Source organism: Acanthochromis polyacanthus, chromosome 16, assembly GCF_021347895.1.
Source record: "Acanthochromis polyacanthus isolate Apoly-LR-REF ecotype Palm Island chromosome 16, KAUST_Apoly_ChrSc, whole genome shotgun sequence".
In the NCBI taxonomy this organism is placed as follows: domain Eukaryota; kingdom Metazoa; phylum Chordata; class Actinopteri; family Pomacentridae; genus Acanthochromis; species Acanthochromis polyacanthus.
In genome coordinates this window covers 24535534-24557507 of record NC_067128.1, presented here as the reverse complement: position 1 = coordinate 24557507, position 21974 = coordinate 24535534, and the positions used below count along the sequence as shown (strand labels likewise).

Here is a 21974-nt window from a genome sequence, read left to right as displayed (position 1 = left end):
GTTGGGTAAATGGCGTTACAAATTCATGTTTCACTCCTTGTGATAGTCATGTGGGATTTAAAGGAATTACATTGCAAATCAAATTACAATTAGAGCTACAACAAGCAACTTATTTCAACTATTGAAGAACTGCCAACTATTTTCATAATCAACTTATCAGTTTAAGCATTTTTCAAGAAGAATAAAGTCTAATGTATTGGATTCCAGCTTCCAGGTTTCCTTGCTCCTCTATGACAGTAAAGTGAATAACAACCAAAAAAAAAAAAAACAATTGCTAATTGCAGCCCGAATCGAGATGTTTGTCCAATTCTTTTGCAATTAGACCTTTTCATCAAAACATTCAGTCATACTGCTTGCTGATGGACAGAGGGGATATTTAGCTTAAATGCAGAACAAAAATAATCAAATACACATTCTGGTAGTGCACACACACAAATCAAAACATGAAGGCAGATATTTGGAAAAAAATAAAGAAACATCTTACACATTTCCAGATCAGTGAAATTTCACATCTTATTGATAAAACATAAAGGTAGACACACTGACAGATTAAAAAAAACAAAAAAAACAATGGCTGCCGTGTAATTTCATGCACTTTTGTACATTTTTTCTGACGGAGCTCAGGTTTCTTTTGGTGAAGCTATGATCTCCACTAAGAGCTTTAGTACAACTACTGCTTCTAAAGATTTAATAGTTAGGTTAGAAATCACAAGGCCATAAACATTAGGTATTACCTGGAGCATAAACATCGACTGAGTTTGAGTGGATTTCGGTTAGCTGTCCTCAAACAACAATCGTTGCAGCATAATCGAGCTTGCTTCGTTTTGGTAAGAGTCAAGCGTTTAACATAACCGACACATACAACTATGTGTGACTTTATTCAAGAAAACTACATTGATGCCTACCTTTATGGGCACGTTGAAAATGAGATTTGCCAACAGTCAAACAAATGGAGCCACAACAATTTCAAAAACCGTTCCGCCCTCTGCAGTCACTTCCTGTTTGCCTACGTTTTTTCCTGTGTACGTTACACTACTTTTTGGTATTTCTGGCCCTCAGAGTGTTTTTGTTTCTTCATTAAATAAATTGAAGAAATTTGCACCGACTTAGACATACTCCAGTCACCGAAATAAGCAAAGAAATCGAAAAAATTGAGAAAAGACAAGACATTTCTTCACAGGACTCTACTGCGCAAGCGTGTAGGCGGCTAAATTCAAAACCTAAGACGTTAGCATCAAGGCTCGTTGACGTTAGCGTCGCACTGTAGGTTCATACATCGATCCTGCTAAAAAAAAAAGTAAGCGACATGAAAACTGTCCTAAGTTAGAAAACAACTGAAAACACGGGTTTTTTTTCGTTGCAAAGCGTGGGGATCGGCTCACGACAATTACAAGGTATGGGCTGCTATATTTCTGTGTTTAATTGTTTTCTTGTTCACTTGTTAATAGCAAGCTAACGCTAACTAAATATGTACACCAGAGTTGATATTTCTATTCTAGTTAACTAGGTCATTGTACATTATGTATTTGTATGTCTTAAAATGGAGAGAAATGCAAGATGTTCGGAATTGGATTTTTGCGTTAGCAAAGGCTGTGTTTGTTGACAAAAGAAAATGCATAACGTTGAACGTAGTTGAAAATACGTTTCGCAGGAGATTAACGCAGTGATCTTGATGCAAAAGTTAAACCGACATTAAAAGCATATAATCTTTTTACGACGCAGAGAGACAGATTTAACGTGGTCCCATCTGTAAAGTATGTTCATTACAGTCTTAACAAGGATATTTGACACAGCGAACACTTTTAGCTGAAACATGAGAATCATTACTATAGTATTGCCTATTATCATCCTAAATATCGACATGTTTTGGATCAAAATTACTTGGTTACGAGAAATATCAAACTTTTACAAAGACGCCCTTTTGATATTACACAACATCTGTTTTTTACTCTTGTACATCTGATCTACCTGCAATCCTAAAAAAACAATGCTTTTGTATTTCTCCTGGTAAATATGGCCAATCATGGTTATGTCAATGGAAGTCAACTGAAATTTGCCAATATGTACCTGAGAATGTAGTGACTTGAGTATTCAGTTACTGCAAAAGCTATTATTTGTATAAACTGCTATTTAAAATGCTATTTTTACATTCTTACAGTTGAAGATGGAGCCTCTGGATCCTCCCAAGAATGTGTGAGTGGAAATTCTGATATTGAAAGAAAGCAGTCATTTGTGCTTTGTGTCTGAATTTCAAAGCAACATACATTTACCTCTTTACATATTGTGTTAAAATGTGTTACAGTGACGTCAGTGGATTTTCCAAAAGACGCATTTCCTCAGTAAGTGTTACAACTGATTTCACAGACACAGTACTTTTATAACCTGTTGTGAACAATGACCATGACTGACCTGATCTGTTGTTTGCATACTGGGATTTTTTTAGATTTTAAAAGCACCACGGAAATCAACCAGATTCCCTGACCAAGAGCAACAGGAAAATGTGGTAAAAGAATTGTTTTCTGATTTGAACAAGGCTGTGGCAACACTCATCCTTTTAAGCAAAAAATAATTTAAAAAAACTGGGTGATATTAACTGTATTTGTGGTTATTTACCTTACCATCTATATTGTTTTTGTTTTAACTAAGGTGGCATGTGCCAAGCCATTGGAAAAGAGGAGTTCAAGGAGAGTCAGCTTTGCCCCTGCCAATGATGTTCTCCTGTTTTCCAAGTGAGTTGCTCAAAAGAAGCCCAGACTTTATTTTTACACTTGGATGCTGATATTTCAAATTAATTAATGTTTTCTCTTCAAAGGGATGCCAAAAATGCCTCCCCTGGCCACACTCCTTCACAAGAGTTAGTAACAGCAGGTATGCAACAAAGTAATATGTATACACATGCAATTAAAACATTTTAAGCAACTTTGTAATGTTTGTGCTGTGCTATTCCACAGCAACAGACACCACACAAAACAGGTAGGTGATATGACCCTTCAGGGTCTGCCAATTCAGATTACAGTCTTGTGAATCCAGTTGAATAATCTGTTTTAATATAGATACTCTGTTTTCCTACGTTAGGATTCAGGTGGCTGTCGCTGAAGATGGGAGCCAACAAATCCTGGGTGAGGATATTGTTTTTGTTTTATTTTGTTTAGTTTTGTGTTTGTACTTACTTCAAACAGCAGATACTCACGTAATCTTTTATAGTCTAAGATGACTATTACTAAATTCAGATCTCCAAATGTAGGTATGGAAAATCTTTTGAAGGCCCCACTGCATACTTCTCAACAAAGGGATAAGGTAAATATTGACCTCTTTGTTGTTTTACTTTATAATTTGCTAATTTTGTGTTTCTCACCACTGTCACAGCCTGCAAATTGTTAAACTAACATATTACATTATCACAATTTCACATTCTGTTTATTCACACAAAGTTATTTAACTTTTCTAGGTCAACTTTGACACTGTGGATGACTTTGGGGAGAAAACAATTATGTTTTCTACAGATGATGCATTCATGGACATGACCCACAGTCACACTATAAACATTGCTAATGATGCAGAAATTCTTGGAGATATTTCCCTTCAAAACTATGACATCTTACCTACTGTCAAAGAGAAAGATGGCATGTTCATTGTGGGTGATGGATTGACAGATATGACTCTAAGTCATACTGTTAACATGACCGATGGGTTCCTATCTACACGCAGAAATATGGATGTAAGTGGAGAGAAGAGAAACTCTCTTGCATCAATGCCTTGTCTGGATCCTAGATTTGAAAACTTCCTTTCAAGTCTGTCTAAACCAAGTGGTCCCAGTACTATTGCCATGATCACCAGAATGACACCTTCGGTTGAAACATCCTCAGAGGAAACCAGCGGCTCCCTGGCCCAGATTAAAACACAAAGGACTGATGTGGATAAAGAAAATCAGGCTCCCACTTGTGTTTACGCTGTGCTTGAAAAGTCGCTAGATAACAGCAGGAAAATCAGAGAGTCCTCTTATGGAAGTGCACTGTGTCCAAAAGATGACATTAGCATGGATATAACTGAAGCTCAAACAGGCTGCATTCAACCAAGTGGCCCCAGTAGTAATTGTGTGAGTGCCAGAATGACATCTACTGCTGCACCGTCTTCAGCAGAAACTACCAACACAAACAGCTCCCCGTTCCAGCTTAACACACCAAGGGCTGATGTTGAATATCAGTTGCTAAGCACCATCTTTCCTGAAGATGACGCGAACATGGATATGACAGAAGTTCAAACAGGATGCATTACAGGCACCACTGGTTGCGATGACCCTTTTCAGTTTCTTTTTCCCACACAAGACATGTACCCCCACTGTGGTCACCTGAAGATGGCAGATATTACTCCAGTACTGCTGAGCAGTGAGGCACTGGGATCACCTACCCATAAAGGTAAGGAAACCACAAGATTATCATGACTCAAGTCAACTGAGGACCAAAAAGAGTGATAAAAATGAATGTCAGAAATCTGACAAAACATTAGTAATAAGAACTACTTAAGAAATTGATAAATTAAGTTTATCAATTTTTTTTAAGGTTGCAACTAATTATGTAGGATTTTATTTATGTTCATTGGCAGACTATTGTCTATAATAATATTTAATGATATAACTGAGCATTGTGTATAAAATATCAAAAAATGGGGGAAAATTACGAAATGTCTAAAACCTAATATAAGATTGCATCTTAAAATGTTTTGTGATGTCCAGTCAACAGTCTGAAACCTTTAGATATTAAGTTCACTCTTAAACAGAAAAACACTGCATCTTCACATTTCAGAAGCTTGAAATATTTTAAGTTTTTGCATAAAAAATGATCAACCCAATAACTTGATTGTCTAAGTAGTTGCTGAATATGTTCTGCCAGGAAACTGATCAGGTAACTAATTGTTACAGCTCACTTGATTTTTATTTATTTTTTATTTTAAATGAGATTTCTTTTGCCAGATTTCTTTTTCTGTAATTCTATATCTTCACATTTAGGTATGAAAACTTCATTGAAGCCATCTTTCAAGGCAAAAGCGCAAAGACATCAGGTGAGATAAATATTCCTTTACAACAATTTTGTACAATAATATGCTTATATCAATGTAAAAGTACTTCAGTGTACATTAATGTATTCTCACAGAATAATGCTAAATCACAAAGTTAAAATCTTAAAGCTGAATAGTTGTTCTTATTTTTGTTGTTGTTTTTATAAAGCTGTTTGTTGTGGTTGGTTACACTGTTGTGTTTTAAAAGTGCCAATAAAATTTTGTTGTAGAAGTGCAATGACAATAAATATCCTTGATCCTGGTCTGTACTGTAACACTGTCTCTTTATGGTGAAATGGTTATATATACACTACCGTTCAAAAGTTTGGGGGCACTTAGAAATGTCCTTATTTTTGAAAGAAAAGCGTTTTTTCAATGATGATAACATTAAACTAATCAGAAATACAGTCTAGACATGATTAATGTGGTAAATGACTATTCTAGGTGGAAATGGCTGATTTTTAATGGAATGTCTACATGGGGTACAGAGGGCCTTTTCCAGCCACCATCACTCTTATATTCTAATGGTACATTGTGTTAGCTAATGGTCTTTGAAAGGCTAATTGATGATTAAAAAACCCTTGTGCAATTATGTTAACACAAATAAAAGTGAGTTTTCATGGAAAACAAGAAATTGTGTGTGTGCATACACACACACACACACACACACACTGAATTAATTAATATGTGTGATTGTGTTTTTTTTTCCTTTTCTTTCTACAGCAGAAACTTGACACTGAGGACAACTACAGAGAGAAAACAGTGGGGTTTACTGCTGATGAAGCTTGTATGGATGTGACACAAAGTCACACTGTACACATTGCCACTGATTTCAACTTGCAGGCGCACCAAAATTTTGACTTTTTACCCACATGTGGTGAGAAAACTTTGAGGTTCGCTACCAATGACGCAACTATGGACATGACCCAGTGCCTCACTGTAGATATTGCCAGTAATTTAGTATCAAATTCAGGTCTTCCTCTGAAGAAACAAGAAGGTGAGACATTTGGTCCACCTAAAAGCAGGTCTTCATCAGCGCACGGTTTGAATTCAGCATCTAATAGCGTCCTGCCACCGTACTCAAAACTCAGTGACCCCAGCTTCAGTGTAAAGGTGACAAGAATGATGCCAACTGCAGCGACATTGTCTGGAAGCACAATCTTTCCTGCGGATGACCTAAACATGGATATGACTGAAGCTCATGTAGGATGCATTTTGGAAGGTGATGCATTCATGGATATGACAGAAACTCAGACAGGCCAAATTATAGGAATTCTAGGCACAGATGATCCTCTTGAGTGTCTTTTTCCCACCAAAGACACATCCCCCCAAAGTGGTAATCTGAAGAAGGCAAAGACGACTTCAACTCAGCAGAACAGTGAGGCACTTGGACCATCTAACAGTACAGGTATGGAAATCTTCCCAATTGTTGACTTAACTGTAGACTATAAACTCTGGAATGAGACTTGTCACAAATCTAAAATTACACTTTCGGGACAATGACGAAACTGAGAACACAAACCTCTAAACAAACTAAATTTGACAAAAAGTTAAAAAAAAATATATATTTGGATGATATGAGGACAACTACAACTAACTAAGATGTTGCTTTATACAATGTTTTTTCTAATATGAGAAATGGACAATGAACAGCAAAGGCAACAATAGGAGAATTTTGTGAGATAACTGTTTTGTACAAATTTGACCTGCATTTTTCCATCTGCATTTTAGGTATAGTAGCCTCATTGAAGACTTCTTTAAAGACTGAGATGCAAATACATCAGGTGAGCTTGAACATGTACTTACTTTGGTATTTTTTTCCAATGAAAAAATAGCTGCACCAATTTTTGCATTTTGTTAATGGATCAAATGACTGCTTATTTGTTTTATACTTTGTAGCTGATGATATTGCTGTTTTTGACTAGGCTTTTGTTTTATTTGGTCTTTTTATAGATGGGGTAAAATATTTCAACATTAATGAAATTAGATTGTAAATTAAAACATTTTTTAAGAAGGGGATTAATTTTTTCTGTAATACTGTCTTCCTAAGGTCGAGAGTGATGTGGAATTTGACTGCAAAGAGAACACAGTGAGGTTTACTGCAAATGAAGCCTGTATGGACGTGACACAAAGTCACACTGTAAATATTGCCACTGACTTCAGTATGATCTCACAGCAAAAAATGGACTTACCTGCAAATGGAGAGAAAATAATGAGGTTCACTGCTACTGATGCAAATATGGATGTGACAAAAAGTCACACTGTAAACATTGCCACTGATTTTCATCCAAAGTCAAGTCACAATGTGGACTTTCTGCCTACAAGTGCAGAGAAAACCGTGAGGTTCACTGCAAATGAAGCAGCAGTGGACGTGACACGAAGTCACACTGTAAATATCGCCACTGATCTCAACCTACAACCTTACCAAAATGTCGACTTACCTGAAAATGGAGAGGAAACAGTGAGGTTTACTGCAAATGAAGTGTCTATGGATGTGACAAAAAGTCACACTGTAAATATCGCCACTGATCTCAATAGGTTGTCACGCCAAAGTGGAGCCATATTACCTACTAATGGAGAGAAGACAGTGAAGTTTCCTACTAATGAAGCCTGTATGGATGTAACACAAAGTCACACTGTGAACATTGCCACTGATTTTAAACCAAAACATGAAAATGTGGACTTCCTCCCGACAAATGGAGAGAAAACAGTGAGATTCACCACAAACGATGCCATCATGGATTTGACCCAGTGCCTCACTGTTAATGTCACCAGTAATGTGGCATCAGAGTCCATTTTGTCGCAACATGTTCTGCCTCCCCCCCAAAACGTGGATTTTCCTTCTGCTGTAAATGAGAGAAAAAGTGAGACCTCTGGCCCGCAAAGAAACAGATCATCAGTACAAGCTTCAGATCCAAAATTTACAAAATCCCAGTTAAAGACGAGTGGGCCCTCAGCTTGTTCTGAAGAAGAGGACACTAATGCACAATTTCCTCAAGAAACTATTGATGCAAATGGCTTTCTGGTCCACCTTAAAACACAGGAGCCTGACGTGAATGATAAAAATGAAGCACCAGTTTTGGTTTCAGCTTTCACAGAGAAACCAGTAAATAAAAATATGACGGGCTGTCCAGATGTCAAAGCAAGTATAGATATGACTGAAGCTCCAACAGGCTACATTTTGCAACAAACATGCACAGATGAGCCCCCTCAGTTTCCTTCTTCAAGACAAAACCACAGTTCTGAACTCCTGAAAAAAATTGAGGTGACTTTACCACCAAGCAAAGAGGGATCATCCAACCCTGATGATGTGGAAATCACAAAACTAACACATTCTCCATACTTAAATGAAACGGAGACCAATAAAGAACCTGAACCAAGAAGTGCAACTTGTCTTGTAGCAAAGAAGATGGAAAGTCCACCCAGTGCTGCTGACCAAGATGATGATGCATTGTGTTATCAAACGTCGAGACGAAAGAGTTTAGCCGATCTGCAGTCAAGAGTAAGGCGTTTAAGCCGCCTGATAAATGCAGGCCCTGATGCTGTTGCCATTGATAGCTGTATAGCACCTTTCCCACAGCTGGACACCAACCTGGACAAAAACTCAAGAGATAAAACTATCCCCCTACCAGAATTGAAGACGGAGCCAGCACTCAAAATGGGTTTGGTAAACACTGAAGATAAAGTTCAGAGTTTTACACAAGAAGAGCAACCTTCTGTAAGTGCTACTACAACTCCTTTCAGTTTGAAGACTAAACTTATGTCAAGACTCTCAGTGGGAGGGTTCAAGCCGAAACTCCCGCAAAGAAGCAAACCTGATGAGGCAAAGAAGGGAAGTTCTGCTGGGGAACATATAGTGACAATTTATAGCAATGTTGCCCATAAGCTGAGCAACTTTGACAATGATGTGAGTGACATCTTCGATGAAGAGCTGGGTAGTTATGAAGATGTGTCAGAAACGCTGAATACCAGGAGTCCTGAGAATATCTCTGAAATAGCAAGTCCTTCTCGTGAGTTCAACGCGATTGAGCCTTTAGAGGAAGATGTGTTTGAGGAAGACATTATTAGTACCAGCCATGGACAAAAGAGACCTTTGCCTGAAGGTGAAAATAATATGGAGGATGAGAAGAGAATGAAGGCTTCTCCAGAGACTACTGAAATGGTAGGTCAGATCTGACTGCTGAATGAAGGAAGATGTGGAGTTCTGTAAATATTAAAATTGCATATGTCTTTTTTTAGCTTATTATACCTGATCTTACAAGAAAGTCAGATTTATACCGGAGATGATTCTTAAAATTCAAAATGGCTTTGTGTTATCAGTATAAGAATGCATATGCCAACACAAAACCTCTTCCATGTGTACTTGTATTATTAAGTCAGAGCAATGTACATTTCTCCAACTATAATACCATCCATTTTTCAGCTGTGGCAAAGTTTTAGTTTAATATTTAAAGGTCCCTCAATGCCCCAAACAATTTTATTACAGTAGTTTTTAAATTTCATGTTAATTAGTAGTTTCACGGATGGTACTGTAACATACTTATTTTGTAAATGAAAGTAGTGGAAGGTTATATAATGCGGCTTTTATTTGGGAATTTTCTCTTTTTACAGTTTTGTTTGTGCAGTTTTTAAAAAATTATCTTCTATTGTTTTGTTTGTTTTATTTCTTCCCAGGCATTGCAGTCTGGTGGTGTAGAGTGTGAGACCATGAATTACTGCAACAATAGTCACACAGCCAGCATCAGATGTGAGGCTGCATCTGAGTCGAGTAAGTTCTTATGGTTTCAAATTGGTGAGATAATTAATATTTTTCTTTCTTGAACTTTATGTTTACTGAAAGTATTGTGCTTCTTTTCTGTTTGATTTACTTTTTCAGCTATTAAGCACAGCCTGTTTGAATCCCAGCTTGAAGACTATACCAGTGATGCACAGAAGGTTTGTTGTTTTTAGTTATGCTTTTAAAAATCTCAAAAATATTGTTTCCCAAGCTCATTATTAAGTGCATTCAATGTTTTCATTACAGAAACTTGAAGATGGCAGCATTACAGTGTTAGATTTCTTCAAACTCTTCAATATAGACTTTGTCATCCATAATCCTCGACAAAGTGTGCTTCCGGACAGAGTAGGTTAATCTTCACTTATGTTGAATAATACATATATAAAAAACATTGGCCAGCTGTACGTTTGTGACATTTCATTTGGTGTTGCAGCTTTTGTCAGACACAGATGCAACATCGATGGATTTATTGAAGGACAGGCATATCAGTCGTCCAAAACAGGTGGTCTATGAGGCAGACGTCCTGACTCTCACAGAAGAGGTGGAAAGGTAAATACAATTCATGTTATTTAACATATGTAGGATTAATAAGACTAAAACGATACATTTAGCACATTTAACTGTCTTAATTTTTGGTTTTGTTTACATGAGAATAGTTTGACTTTCTGGCGGTATAAGCACCTTTAATTCTAAATATCCCTTTAAAACTCAGAATTAACAAAATAGAACTTGAAGTAGCATACACACACTTTTCTAGTAAGGTAAACTTGCCTGTTGAAACTTCAATATTATTATTGAAACTTGCACACATGTTTGTTTTGTCCACTTTCCAGATTGAAGGTCCGTATGTGGGATCTCGACAAGCCTCTTAAGACTGTTAATAGACCTTTGTGGGAAGAGATGAAACATTCTTCAGAAAATCAGGTATTAAAGGATAATTCAAGACCCTTCTCATGCTGCTGTTTGTTTTCCTGTTTTTTACATGTGGCATTTTTATGGCATCTTATGGGTGGTGTGAACTCTGCAAAAAAACAAAGTGCATATGTCTCCTATTGCAGTCCCACAAGTAACAATTTGCATTATTCAGTATTTGTCACTTTTTGAAAAATGTGTTTTGTTTTTTTTCCTTTAGCTAGTGTCATTTTCGATGTGTATCTAATATGAATGACAACAAACTTTGAATATACTCTCATTCCTAACCCACGCTGCATTGTTCAACAGCTCAAGTCATTTGGTGCTAAACTAAAGGAGAGAAATAACTTCTTCAGGAAAACGAGCAAAGTTCAGTCACATGAAATGAAGGAGGTCCTGTACTCAAATCTAGTGCAGGCTAATTTGGTAAGAACCTTGACAGAAATACTGAGCTACAAGATTGGAAAAAGTTTTAAAGATGAAATATAATTACCATTTTTATCTTCCCAGGAGGAGCAGCAGAAATTGAGAGAAGCAATTGAGCAAGCAGACAAGATGATACAAAGCTTGGATGACTGCATTCGTGAATTGGAAACGGGTATAGCCATAGTGGACAAATGCCAATTTGTGATACATCGACTTTGTGCATTTTGTCGAATTGACATAAATGATTGAGAGTGAAAGCGACACTACAATAAGTCCGAGAAAGGGACAAGATGGTGTTGGATGTGCTGCTACAGCCTCAACTGTTTTTGTTTCCTTTAGAACTTGCTGCAGTTGAGGAAAACGGCTTTGAAGATAAACCAAGCCTGAATTCACTACAGAAAGGTAACTTGTGGGTCTGCTTGATTATTTCAGTTGTTTTTGTATTTTTGCTTCATGTGAAATGGTCTGTGTGCTTTGTTTGTTCTTTAACAGAGATGAAGAAAGTCACTGAGACTTTGGCTGATAATGACAGGTGCGTTAAGATTATTTACTTTTTCTTTTGTTCATAGAGAGTTTGATAGGAGCCTGTAGCTACTATAGGTACTATGTTAAACTTTTATAAATGCATAAATGTCTCTTTTTGTTTAAAGTTTTCTTTTTCTCCTAACACAGACAAATATCTGAACTGGAGATGGAGAAGAAGCAGAATTCAAGTAAACTTGGCAGACTGAAAGCTGAGACGAGGAACCTGGAGAGTCACATTGATGTACTAAATATGTCAGTCCCTATTTTCTGTGGGGTTTTGCATCTTCGGGCCAAATAATTGCGCAACGATATGAAACTGAAAGCTTTTTGTATATTCTTTGCTTCAGGGTAAATGAATGGAGGTTCAAAGGGAGGAGGGACAACAGCACCATCTACACTTTTCTCAATGAGACCGTGTATCTACATTTGGCATACGAAAAGCCCAATGGTAAGGCTGTTTCCACATTATCTCAAACAGTATGAAGTGAATAGGTGACTGTAAAAGGATTTTATTGTAATGGACTGTCACTGTCACTGTAATTATGCCATTCTCAACCAGATTTTCAACTGTTGTCCCCTGGGCAGATGTTAAACTAGCCTTTAACGTTCTGAACCTCAAGAAGTTTCTGAGCATTTTTTTGCCCTCATTACATTTTTACTCACTGTGGGCTTGTTTTTCACTGCGACATAAAGTCCTGCACCTCTATGGAAAAAACCATGGCTAGAAGTAGAGGGGACTCATTAAATGCTGACAACTTGTAACAGCCTGTTGTGACACCTTGCATTTAATTCTTTTTTTTTTCTCCATCTCAGGCTCTCTAATTTGTTTTTATACTTGTCTCCTCTCAGCTCTGTGTAAACACAGCTTCAATACTACCTGAATTTTTAGATTTGATTTTATATATATATATATATATATATATATATATATATATATTAGTTTTCGGTCTAATCTAGAATTTTGCCCCCCCTTTTTTCCCGACAACATACCTTTCAAACCTGCAGTTTTGGTCTTAATAGTGTTCAATCAACAATTAAACAACAGCACTGTAGAGCCAGTAAAGTTTAAGGCAAACACAAACTGGTAAAAAGCTTCAAAGTAATAAGCCAGCAAAATGGAAAGTATCGTATAACAAGCAATGCAAATTTAAATTTAATTCAATTCAATTTCATTTGTATGGTGCCAATTACAATTCAAATAGTCTCAAGACGCTTTACACAGCCCGTATGCCTGAACCCCCAGAGCAAGTCCTAAGGCGACGTTGGCAAGAAAAATCACCCTTTTAATGGGAAAAAAACCTTGAGCAGAACCCGGCTCGTATAGGGCGACCCATCTGCTGCTGGCTGGCTCGCTCAAATAAGTTGTTTAACACACTAGTGAACACCAGACAGCACAGGTAGCTAAAGCATAATATTCTAAAATGACCTTACAGATAGCAAACATAAAGCCAAATTGGACACAATCTGAAACAGACAAAACACAAGTGAGAGCAGGCAAGAGAAGTATGCAACGACTATGTATCATGGCAGGTCTGATGGCAGACTGGTTTTTAGATTGCATGCTAAATTTAGTACGAATCACTTTATTGTATTTTTAATGACTATGTTCGAGAACTAGGAGACTCCTATAGTTAAGCCTGTCTTACGAAAGGATGATTTCCTCCTTGGGACTTCAACGTCATTTCTAATTCTGTACCTGGTCAGTATATTCCCAACATTTCTCTGAAATATGAATGTGGTAAATGAGAAATGTTCTTGTCAAACATTAGGTTTGAAATTTAATATATATAACTCCTAATGAACTAACACCACCTCCATTTAACACATTTACATTTCAGAGAAATACAAGTATGTATGTATGGTACATAATAAACTCCGCATCAATACTGTTTCCATAATAGTTTTTGCTTGGAGGCAAATAAAACAAAATGTCACTCTCTAAAGGCTAAAAACTGGCTAGTTGGCACTTTCAACCAGACCTCAGTTACCATCGTCTAGTCTTGTATTTTGGTCAGTAGTATTGCGCCCTTCCGAAACTTTAGCAATATTTTAAAATCGGGGTATTAGGGTAAATTTGGGTTAAGTAGCACTAATATCTTTTACTATATTTTCTGATTTTGAAGGAACTGATGCTGAGTACGGGTCTGAGCGGAAAATCACCCACATCGCTTTCAAATTTGAACTTGATGGTGAGAAAATAAATAAGATTCATCAGTCAAGAGTTATCATTTGTAATGGTTTATCTAAATCTGTTGCATTTGTTTGGGTTCAAATCTCAGTTCTTGTCATCTACTTGAATACATCATGTTAAAACTTCAATCTTTGGAAGTGGATCAGAAATCATGATTCTTTACACTTTGGGTACATTTACTATTCTTTAGTACTTTGAGTATATTGAGCATTTTTGTTGGTGTGAAAACAATTTTCCACTTGTTGTTTTCTAACCAGATGAGAAATCGCAGTTCCATGCCCGCATTGTTCACAAACTGCTCTCCCAGTACACTGAGGGAGAATCTGCCTGGGTGGAGAAATACCCAACAAGCAGTCGTGTTCCAAAGGTTGGTGTGAATGGAGAGTTGTTTTGTTGATTTAGAGATGAGCACATTTGCATCCGCATGTTGCATCCGCATGTTGTACTTAAAGTTGTTTTTAAGGAAGCAGACTAATCGCCGAAGCTATGTGCTCACCATGTTGGAAATAGATAAAGTTAAACAGTGTCACACATAAGCACAGCACATCACAGCAGTGGCAGCTCCAGTGCTCCCTCACACAAGATATGTTTCAGTGCAGCAAAGAGCTGCAAATCACGTGTTGGAAGCACTCACAGCCCAGTACACAGTGATTGTACTTAAACACAGAGAGAAAAGTTTTAGCTTTTTGTTTATTATTTTACAGCATTACTAAAACACAAGCCATTACGTCACCAGACATCATGATAATTTAAATAGTTGCAAATCTGTTGTGTCAGACATTACAAACAGCTGATCGTAGTTATCAAATCATAGTTCAAATTCTTTTGGAATAACTTGCACTAAATTATTTTGTCTGCTGTGTTCAGCTGCTCCATGACATTAGCTTGGTGGTGAGTCACTGTCGTCTGCTGGGTGAGGAATTGCGTCTGCTGAAAATGTGGGGAGGCCTTCAGCTCGATGTACTAGACATCAGCTGCGTGGACACTCGGTAAGACATCTCCTACACAGAACATAACTAATGCTTCTCTCCTTCAATCAAATAATCATGTACATATCAATCCAAAACTGTAATACACTGCACATGCTTATCACTTCCGCTGTGATAATGTTGAATTTGTGGGGTTGTCAGTCTTAAAACCATTCAAACAGCCTTGGAATTGACAGTGGAGCTTGAATATATTGTAATGTAATCCTATTCCAGCAGCAGCTATGGAACATTTTGTCTCAAACATTTACTCAGAATCACATCAAGAAAGATACCTGCTCAGCCCTAAGTCATTTAAAATAACAGTTTACAATATTTCTGCTTTAACTTACCATTATGAAGTAAATGTACATTAAACAATGTCATGGTTTTGGAATCTGCAGTTAAACTGGTTCCCTGTAAGCTTAGTCTACTAGTTCTCTCTGCCACTGAGAGGACTGGTGGCAGAAGCAACAGAACAGTGGAAACTACTAATGTTGTCTGAGGAAGCAAAGAAGGTGAAGATGACAGTAATTAAAAGAGAGGTAAAACAAGAGTAAACCTTGAATGTGAACCGACATTTACTCAATGAAGAGAGGTCCATGACTTGAGAGGGTTCTGAACCACAGTCTGACTATACATAAAAGATGGACGTAACCTTTAGGACCGAAGTGAAGCCACAGTGAAAGTGTCTTAAACCTGCCTTCTTTTTAACTGCCAGCAAGGGGTGAGTCCTGTGATGGCAAAAAAATTGTATAAAATTTCATGGCTAAATGTCTACTTCACACTTGAGCTATTATTTCAGTAAGCATTTTCCAATTGAATTTATGGTCTCAGCTGCTAGTTTCAACACTTTTTAAATACAACATGATATAATTTTGTAAGTTATGGTCCCATTTAGAGTAAAACAGTAATAAAATGGAGTATATTTTAGGGTGGGGTTGCCTTGTGCGACCAGCTGTTACTGTATCAACATGTATAATGTCCTCGAGTTCTCCAGTCAGATCCACCTCTGTTGTATTACTGAAGTTGCCTGTTGGGACTTAAAAGTTGAAGAAAGTTGACATTTAATCAAAAACAAAGCTATGTTAGCAATACCCTGTTTTCTTCTTTCAGAGTGCACATTGTCTTCAGCAGTCTCAAGAAGTTGTCCAAGTTTGAGGTGGTCTTTGCCGTCAGTTTGACCAACTACCTCTATGTCCTCCAAGTAGAGAGCTTCAAAAATATGACTGGAAGTGTAACGTGAGTAGAGATCAAATGTGAATCAATAGATTTAGGAGTTTTGAATTAGAATAATTTTTGAACTTGTACTCTTGGGTCATTCAGTGTAGCCGCAAGGGGACACAAGCCAGTGTCTTATTGTGCCGGTCCCAAGCCCGGATAAATACAGAGGGTTGTGTCAGGAAGGGCATCCGACGTAAAACTTTGGCCAAATCAATCATACGAATCAAATGTATGACTTCCATACCGGATCGGTCGAGGCCCGGGTTTACAACGACCGCCATCGGTGCTGTCGACCTACAGGGTGCCGGTGGAAAATGGACGACTGTTGGTCGAAGAAGGAGAGGAGGAAGGTGTGTTCATAGGAAGAGAGAGAAGAGGAACACCAAGAGTCCAGGACTGAGAGTAGGGACTTTGAATGTTGGAACTATGGCAGGAAAAGATAGAGAGCTGGTTGACATGATGCAGAGGAGGAAGGTGGACATACTGTGTGTCCAGGAGACCAGGTGGAAAGGTAGTAAAACTAGAAGTTTAGGAGCAGGGTTCAAGTTGTTCTATCATGGTGTAGATAGGAAGAGAAATGGAGTAGTTATCTTGAAGGAGGAGTTTGTTAGGAATGTCCTGGAGGTAAAAAGAGTGTCAGATCGAGTGATGAGCCTGAAGCTAGAAATCAAAGGTGTGATGTTCAATGTTGTTAGTGGGTATGCTCCACAGGTAGGATGTGAGCTGGAGGAGAAGCAGAAATTCTGGTTGGACTTTGATGAAGTGATGCAGAGCATCCCTATAAGTGAGAGAGTTGTCATTGGTGCAAACTTCAATGGACATGTTGGTGCAGGAAACAGAGATGATGAGGAGGTCATGGGCAGGTTTGGTATCCAGGAGAGGAACGATGGTGGTTGACTTTGCAAAAAGGATGGAAATGGCTGTAGTGAATACACACGTGGACAAAATTGTTGGTACCCCTCAGTTAAAGAAGGAAAAACCCACAATTCTCACTGAAATCACTTGAAACTCACAAACGTAACAATAAATAAAAATTTATTGAAAATTAAATAATCAAAAACAGCCATTACTTTTGAATTGTTGATTAACATAATTATTTAAAAAAACAAGCTAATGAAACAGGCCTGGACAAAAATGATGGTACCTCTATAAAAGATTGAAAACTATTTGACCAGAGTGACATGATTAACTCAGGTGTGTCATTTAATTGACATCACAGGTGTTTCCAAACTCATAATCAGTCAGTCTGCCTATTTAAAGGGAGACAAGTAGTCACCCTGCTGTTTGGTGAAAAGGTGAACATGGACAACAGAAAGCGAAGGAGAGAATTGTCCCAGGACATCCGAAAAAAAAAATATAGACAAACATCTTAAAGGTAAAGGCTATAAGACCATCTCTAAACAGCTTGAAGTTCCTGTGACAACAGTGGCTCATATTATTCAGAAGTTCAAGACCCACGGGACAGTAGCCAACCTCCCTGGACGTGGCCGCAAGAGGAAAATTGATGACAAATTGAAGAGACGGATCGTTGGAATTGTATCCAAAGAGCCCAGAGCAACCTCCAAAGAAATTAAAGGTGAACTCCAAGGCCAAGGTACATCAGTGTCAGATCGCACCATTCGTCGTTGTTTGAGCCAAAGTGGACTTCATGGGAGACGACCAAGGAGGACACCACTGCTGAAAAAAACTCATAAAAAAGCGAGACTGGAATTTGCAAAAATGCATGTTGACAAGCCACAAAGCTTCTGGGAGAATGTCCTTTGGACAGATGAGACCAAACTGGAGCTTTTTGGTAAGGCACATCAACTCTATGTTCATAGACTCAAAAACCAAGCATACGAAGAAAAGAACACTGTCCCGACGGTGAAACATGGAGGAGGCTCAGTAATGTTTTGGGGCTGCTTTGCTGCATCTGGCACAGGGTGTCTTGAAAGTGTGCAAGGTACGATGAAATCTGAAGACTATCAAGGCATTCTGGAGAGAAATGTGCTGCCTAGTGTCAGAAAGCTTGGTCTCAGTCGCAGGTCATGGGTCTTCCAACCGGACAACGATCCAAAACACACAGCCAAAAACACCCAAGAATGGCTGAGAGAAAAGCGTTGGACTATTCTAAAGTGGCCTTCTATGAGCCCAGATCTGAATCCCATTGAACATATGTGGAAGGAGCTGAAACATGCCATTTGGAGAAGACACCCATCAAACCTGAGACAACTGGAGCTGTTTGCTCATGAGGAGTGGGCCAAAATACCTGTTGACAGCTGCAGAACGCTCATTGACAAATACAGAAATCGTTTAATTGCAGTGATTGCCTCAAAAGGTTGTGCAACAAAATATTAAGTTATGGGTACCATCATTTTTGTCCAGCCCTATTTCATTAGTTTGTTTTTTTAAATAATTATGTTAATCAACAATTCAAAAGTGATGGCTGATTTTGATTATTTAATTCTCAATAAATTTTTATTTATTGTTACTTTTGTGAGTTTCAAGTGATTTCAGTGAGAATTGTGGGGTTTTCCTTCTTTAACTGAGGGGTACCAACAATTTTGTCCACGTGTGTACTTTCTTCCAGAAGAGGCAGGGACATAGGGTGATCTATAAGAGTGGAGATAGGAGCACACAGGTAGACTACATCTTGTGTAGACGGTGTAATCTGAAGGAGATCAGTGACTGCAAAGTAGTGGTAAATGAGAGTGTAGCCAAACAGCATAGGATGGTGGTGTATAGGATGACCCTGGTGGTGAAGAAGATGAAGAGGGCAAAGGCAGAGCAGAGGACCAAATGGTGGAAGCTGAAAAAGGAAGAGTGTTGTATGACTTTCAGGAAAGAGTTGAGGCAGGCTTTGGATGGTCCGGAGGTGCTTCCAGATTACTGGACAACTACAGCAAATGTGATCAGGGAGACGGGTCGGAGAGTACTTGGTGTGTCATCTGGAAGGAAAGGAGATAAGGAGACTTGGTGGTGGAATGAGGAGGTACAGGAGTGGATCCAGAGAAAGAGGTTAGCTAAGAAGAGGTGGGACACTGAGGACTGAAGAGAGTAGACAGGAGTACAGGGAGATGCAGCGTAAGGTGAAAGTAGAGGTGGCAAAGGTCAAACAAGGGGCTTACGATGACTTGTATGCTAGGTTGGACAGTAAGGAGGGAGAGACTGACCTGTACAGGTTGGCAAGGCAGAGAGACAGAGATGGGAAGGACGTGCAGCAGGTTAGGGTGATAAAGGATAAGGATGGAAGTGTGTTGACAGGTGCCAAAAGTGTGATGGGAAGATGGAAAGAGTACTTTGAAAAGTTGATGAATGAGGAAAATAAGAGAGAACGAAGAGTAGAAGAGGTGACTGTTGTGGACCAGGAAGTAGCAAAGATTAGTAAGGATGAAGTGAGGAGGGCATTGAAGAGGATGAAGAGTGGAAAGGCACTTGGTCCTGATGATATACCTGTGGAGGTATGGAAGTGTCTCGGAGAGGTAGCAGTCGAGTTTTTGACTGGGTTGTTCAACAGGATCTTTGATAGTGAGAAGATGCCCGAGGAGTGGAGGAGAAGTGTGCTGGTGCCCATCTTTAAAAACAAGGGAGATGTGCAGAGTTGTGGCAACTACAGAGGAATAAAGCTGATGAGCCACACGAAGAAGCTATGGGAAAGAGTAGTTGAAGCTAGACTAAGGGCAGAGGTGAACATCTGTGAGCAGCAGTATGGTTTCATGCCAAGAAAGAGTACAACAGATGCAATATTTGCTTTTAGGATGTTGATAGAGAAGTACAGAGAAGGTCAGAAGGAGCTGCATTGTGTCTTTGTAGATCTGGAGAAAGCTTATGACAGGGTGCCCAGAGAGGAACTGTGGTTTTGTATGAGGAAGTCTGGAGTGACAGAGAAGTATGTTAGAGTGGTGCAGGACATGTATGAGGACTGTAAGACAGTGGTAAGGTGTAACAGAGGAGTTCAAGGTGGAGGTGGGACTACATCAGGGATCAGCTCTGAGCCCCTTCTTGTTTGCTATGGTGATGGACAGGATGACAGATGAGGTTAGGCAGGAGTCTCCATGGACTATGATGTTTGCAGATGACATTGTGATCTGTAGTGAGAGCAGGGAACAGGTGGAGGAGAAGCTAGAGGCATGAAGAGGAATGAAGGTTAGCCGCAGCAAGACGGAGTGTCTGTGTGTGAATGAGAGGGACCCAAATGGAAGAGTGAGGTTACAGGGAGAAGAGATCAAGAAGGTGGATGATTTTAAGTACTTAAGGTCAACAGTACAGAACAATGGAGAGTGTGGAAAATAGGTGAAGAAGCGTTTACAGGCAGGCTGGAACGGCTGGAGAAAAGTGTCAGGTGTGATGTGTGATAGAAGAGTTTCAGGTAAAATGAAAGGAAAGGTTTACAAAACTGTGGTGAGACCAGCCATGTTGTTTGGTCTGGAGACAGTGTCCCTGAGGAAAAGACAGGAGGCAGAGCTGGAGGTAGCAGAACTGAAGATGGGAGTGACCAGGATGGATAGGACCAGGAATGAGTACATCAGAGGGACAGCACATGTTAGAGGCTTTGGAGATAAAGTCAGAGAGGCCAGACTGAGATGGTTTGGACATGTCCAGAGGAGAGAGAGTGAATATATTGGTAGAAGGATGCTGAGTTTCCCACTGCCAGGCAGGAGGCCTAGAGGACGACCAAAGAGGAGGTTCATGGATGAGGACATGAAGGTAGTTGGTGTGAGAGAAGATGATGCAGCAGAAAGGGTTAGATGGAGGCAATTGATTTGCTGTGGCGACCCCTGAAGGGAAAAGCCAAAATGAAAAGAAGAAGACTCTTGGGTCATTCAGGTGAAAAGCAATGCAGCAATAGCCTAGCCGCGCTAGACAACCCACGGCAACAAATTTAATTCTCTGCCAGGGTGGGTCTAGTTACCCTCCATAAGGCTCGAGGTTGGATGCTCCTAAAACTGGCCGGACAAATCACCATGAAGTGTACAGTCAGAAGGCGGGCGTAACTAAGTGACGGCAGAGGCGTGACGATTCTGACAGAAACAACCGGCGCACAATAAACAGCTGTCTTTCGACTCAGCTTTGGCCACAGCCCTTAAAGATTTGAAGCTAAAATTCAACTTGAAAGATAAACAAAGGACGGCACTGAAGTGTTTCATTGAGAAGAAAGATGTATTTGGACAATCCGGCGCTCTAGGAACTACGTCAGCCTATTCGTTGCGCTGACTGGTTGTCCCTGGACGAGAAGCAAAGGAAGGAGGAGGAGGAAACAAAGGCTGAGATGGAAAATCCGGCAGCAGGAAATCGAGGAGAAACTAATTGATTAACTGCAGAGTGATTTGAAAGACAACCTTTTAGCCCGCCTCACTCCGTGTCGAGCGTTCCTAGATCCTTGTGTTTTAAGAACTGGTTGTAGCGCGGCTAGGTAATGCAGCAAGTGTTTCTTAAAGCAATGTGTTATGACTGCACATTAGGATACTGTACAATTTCTTTCAGGGGAGGACATATCCAAAAAACAGAAGTATAATTGACGTTTGTCTGTAATTGCAGGATCCAGCAGATTGAAGATATTGTGGCATGGTTCATTCCAGCTCGGAACCTCTTGACGAAGATTGTCAAAAAGATTCACACCACTCTGCTCTGTTGAGACCAGAAATAACGTCTATCGCATTTTGATTCAAGGTGTTTGTAATTATACTCTGTTGTACACGATTCATGTTAAAAATTTGTTTGTTTTTGGGGTTTTTTGCTTTTTTTTTAAAAAAACAAAAAAGGAAAATAAAGTACAGTGTGCCATTTTCTAGTCTTTTTTTTTCGCAAGTTGAAATACATAATGGTTGCTTATTGTAGTTTGTGTACTCAATACTCATACAGCAGTGTGAAAAACTGGTATTGAATTTTGTTAAAAATTCTTCAATGTACCAATATAAGT

The 21974-nt window shown here is 39.0% G+C and overlaps 2 protein-coding genes across 8 annotated transcripts in view; one reads left to right on the top strand and one right to left on the bottom strand.

The window, feature by feature from the left end:
• knstrn (kinetochore localized astrin (SPAG5) binding protein) overlaps positions 1-21974 on the bottom strand; it is a 47777-nt gene that overhangs the window by 13528 nt on the left and 12275 nt on the right. The window contains exon 1 of one of the 5 annotated variants that reach the window (XM_051960934.1): positions 906-988. The exons of 2 other annotated variants lie outside the window; for them this stretch is intronic. Coding sequence is in view for 2 of the 3 variants with exons in the window: in XM_051960933.1 (XP_051816893.1) it covers positions 735-749 (15 nt within the window). In the remaining variant the exon portion in view is untranslated. 2 more of the 5 variants (XM_051960933.1, XM_051960932.1) reach the window with 2 other exon arrangements.
• knl1 (kinetochore scaffold 1) lies at positions 1135-21840 on the top strand. 3 transcript variants are annotated; one of them, XM_051960893.1, is made up of 30 exons: positions 1238-1394; positions 2159-2193; positions 2303-2339; positions 2444-2503; positions 2647-2729; positions 2813-2868; positions 2952-2973; positions 3076-3119; positions 3245-3297; positions 3449-4415; positions 5006-5058; positions 5782-6463; positions 6787-6839; positions 7106-9217; positions 9730-9823; positions 9932-9990; positions 10079-10177; positions 10266-10381; positions 10666-10756; positions 11054-11170; positions 11255-11342; positions 11510-11572; positions 11663-11702; positions 11843-11947; positions 12043-12143; positions 13819-13884; positions 14144-14253; positions 14754-14875; positions 15968-16093; positions 21593-21840. In XM_051960893.1, exons 2-30 carry the CDS (start codon positions 2165-2167, stop codon positions 21687-21689), a joined length of 5745 nt encoding a protein of 1914 aa, XP_051816853.1. In that variant the 5' UTR covers positions 1238-1394; positions 2159-2164; the 3' UTR covers positions 21690-21840. The 3 variants fall into 3 exon arrangements, with proteins under 3 accessions (XP_051816854.1, XP_051816853.1, XP_022068079.1); XM_022212387.2 differs by having other exon boundaries at positions 1239-1394; positions 5779-6463; XM_051960894.1 differs by lacking the exons at positions 5006-5058; positions 5782-6463; positions 6787-6839; ... (15 more) ...; positions 15968-16093; positions 21593-21840 and having other exon boundaries at positions 1135-1394; positions 3449-4682.

Coding starts and splice junctions, on each gene's coding strand:
- knl1 (XM_022212387.2), top strand. CDS start 2,165: ATGGAGCCTCTGGATCCTCCCAAGAATGT. Junction 10,757..11,053: donor AACATTCTTCAGAAAATCAG/GTATTAAAGGAT, acceptor ATTGTTCAACAG/CTCAAGTCATTTGGTGCTAA. Junction 16,094..21,592: donor AATATGACTGGAAGTGTAAC/GTGAGTAGAGAT, acceptor CTGTAATTGCAG/GATCCAGCAGATTGAAGATA.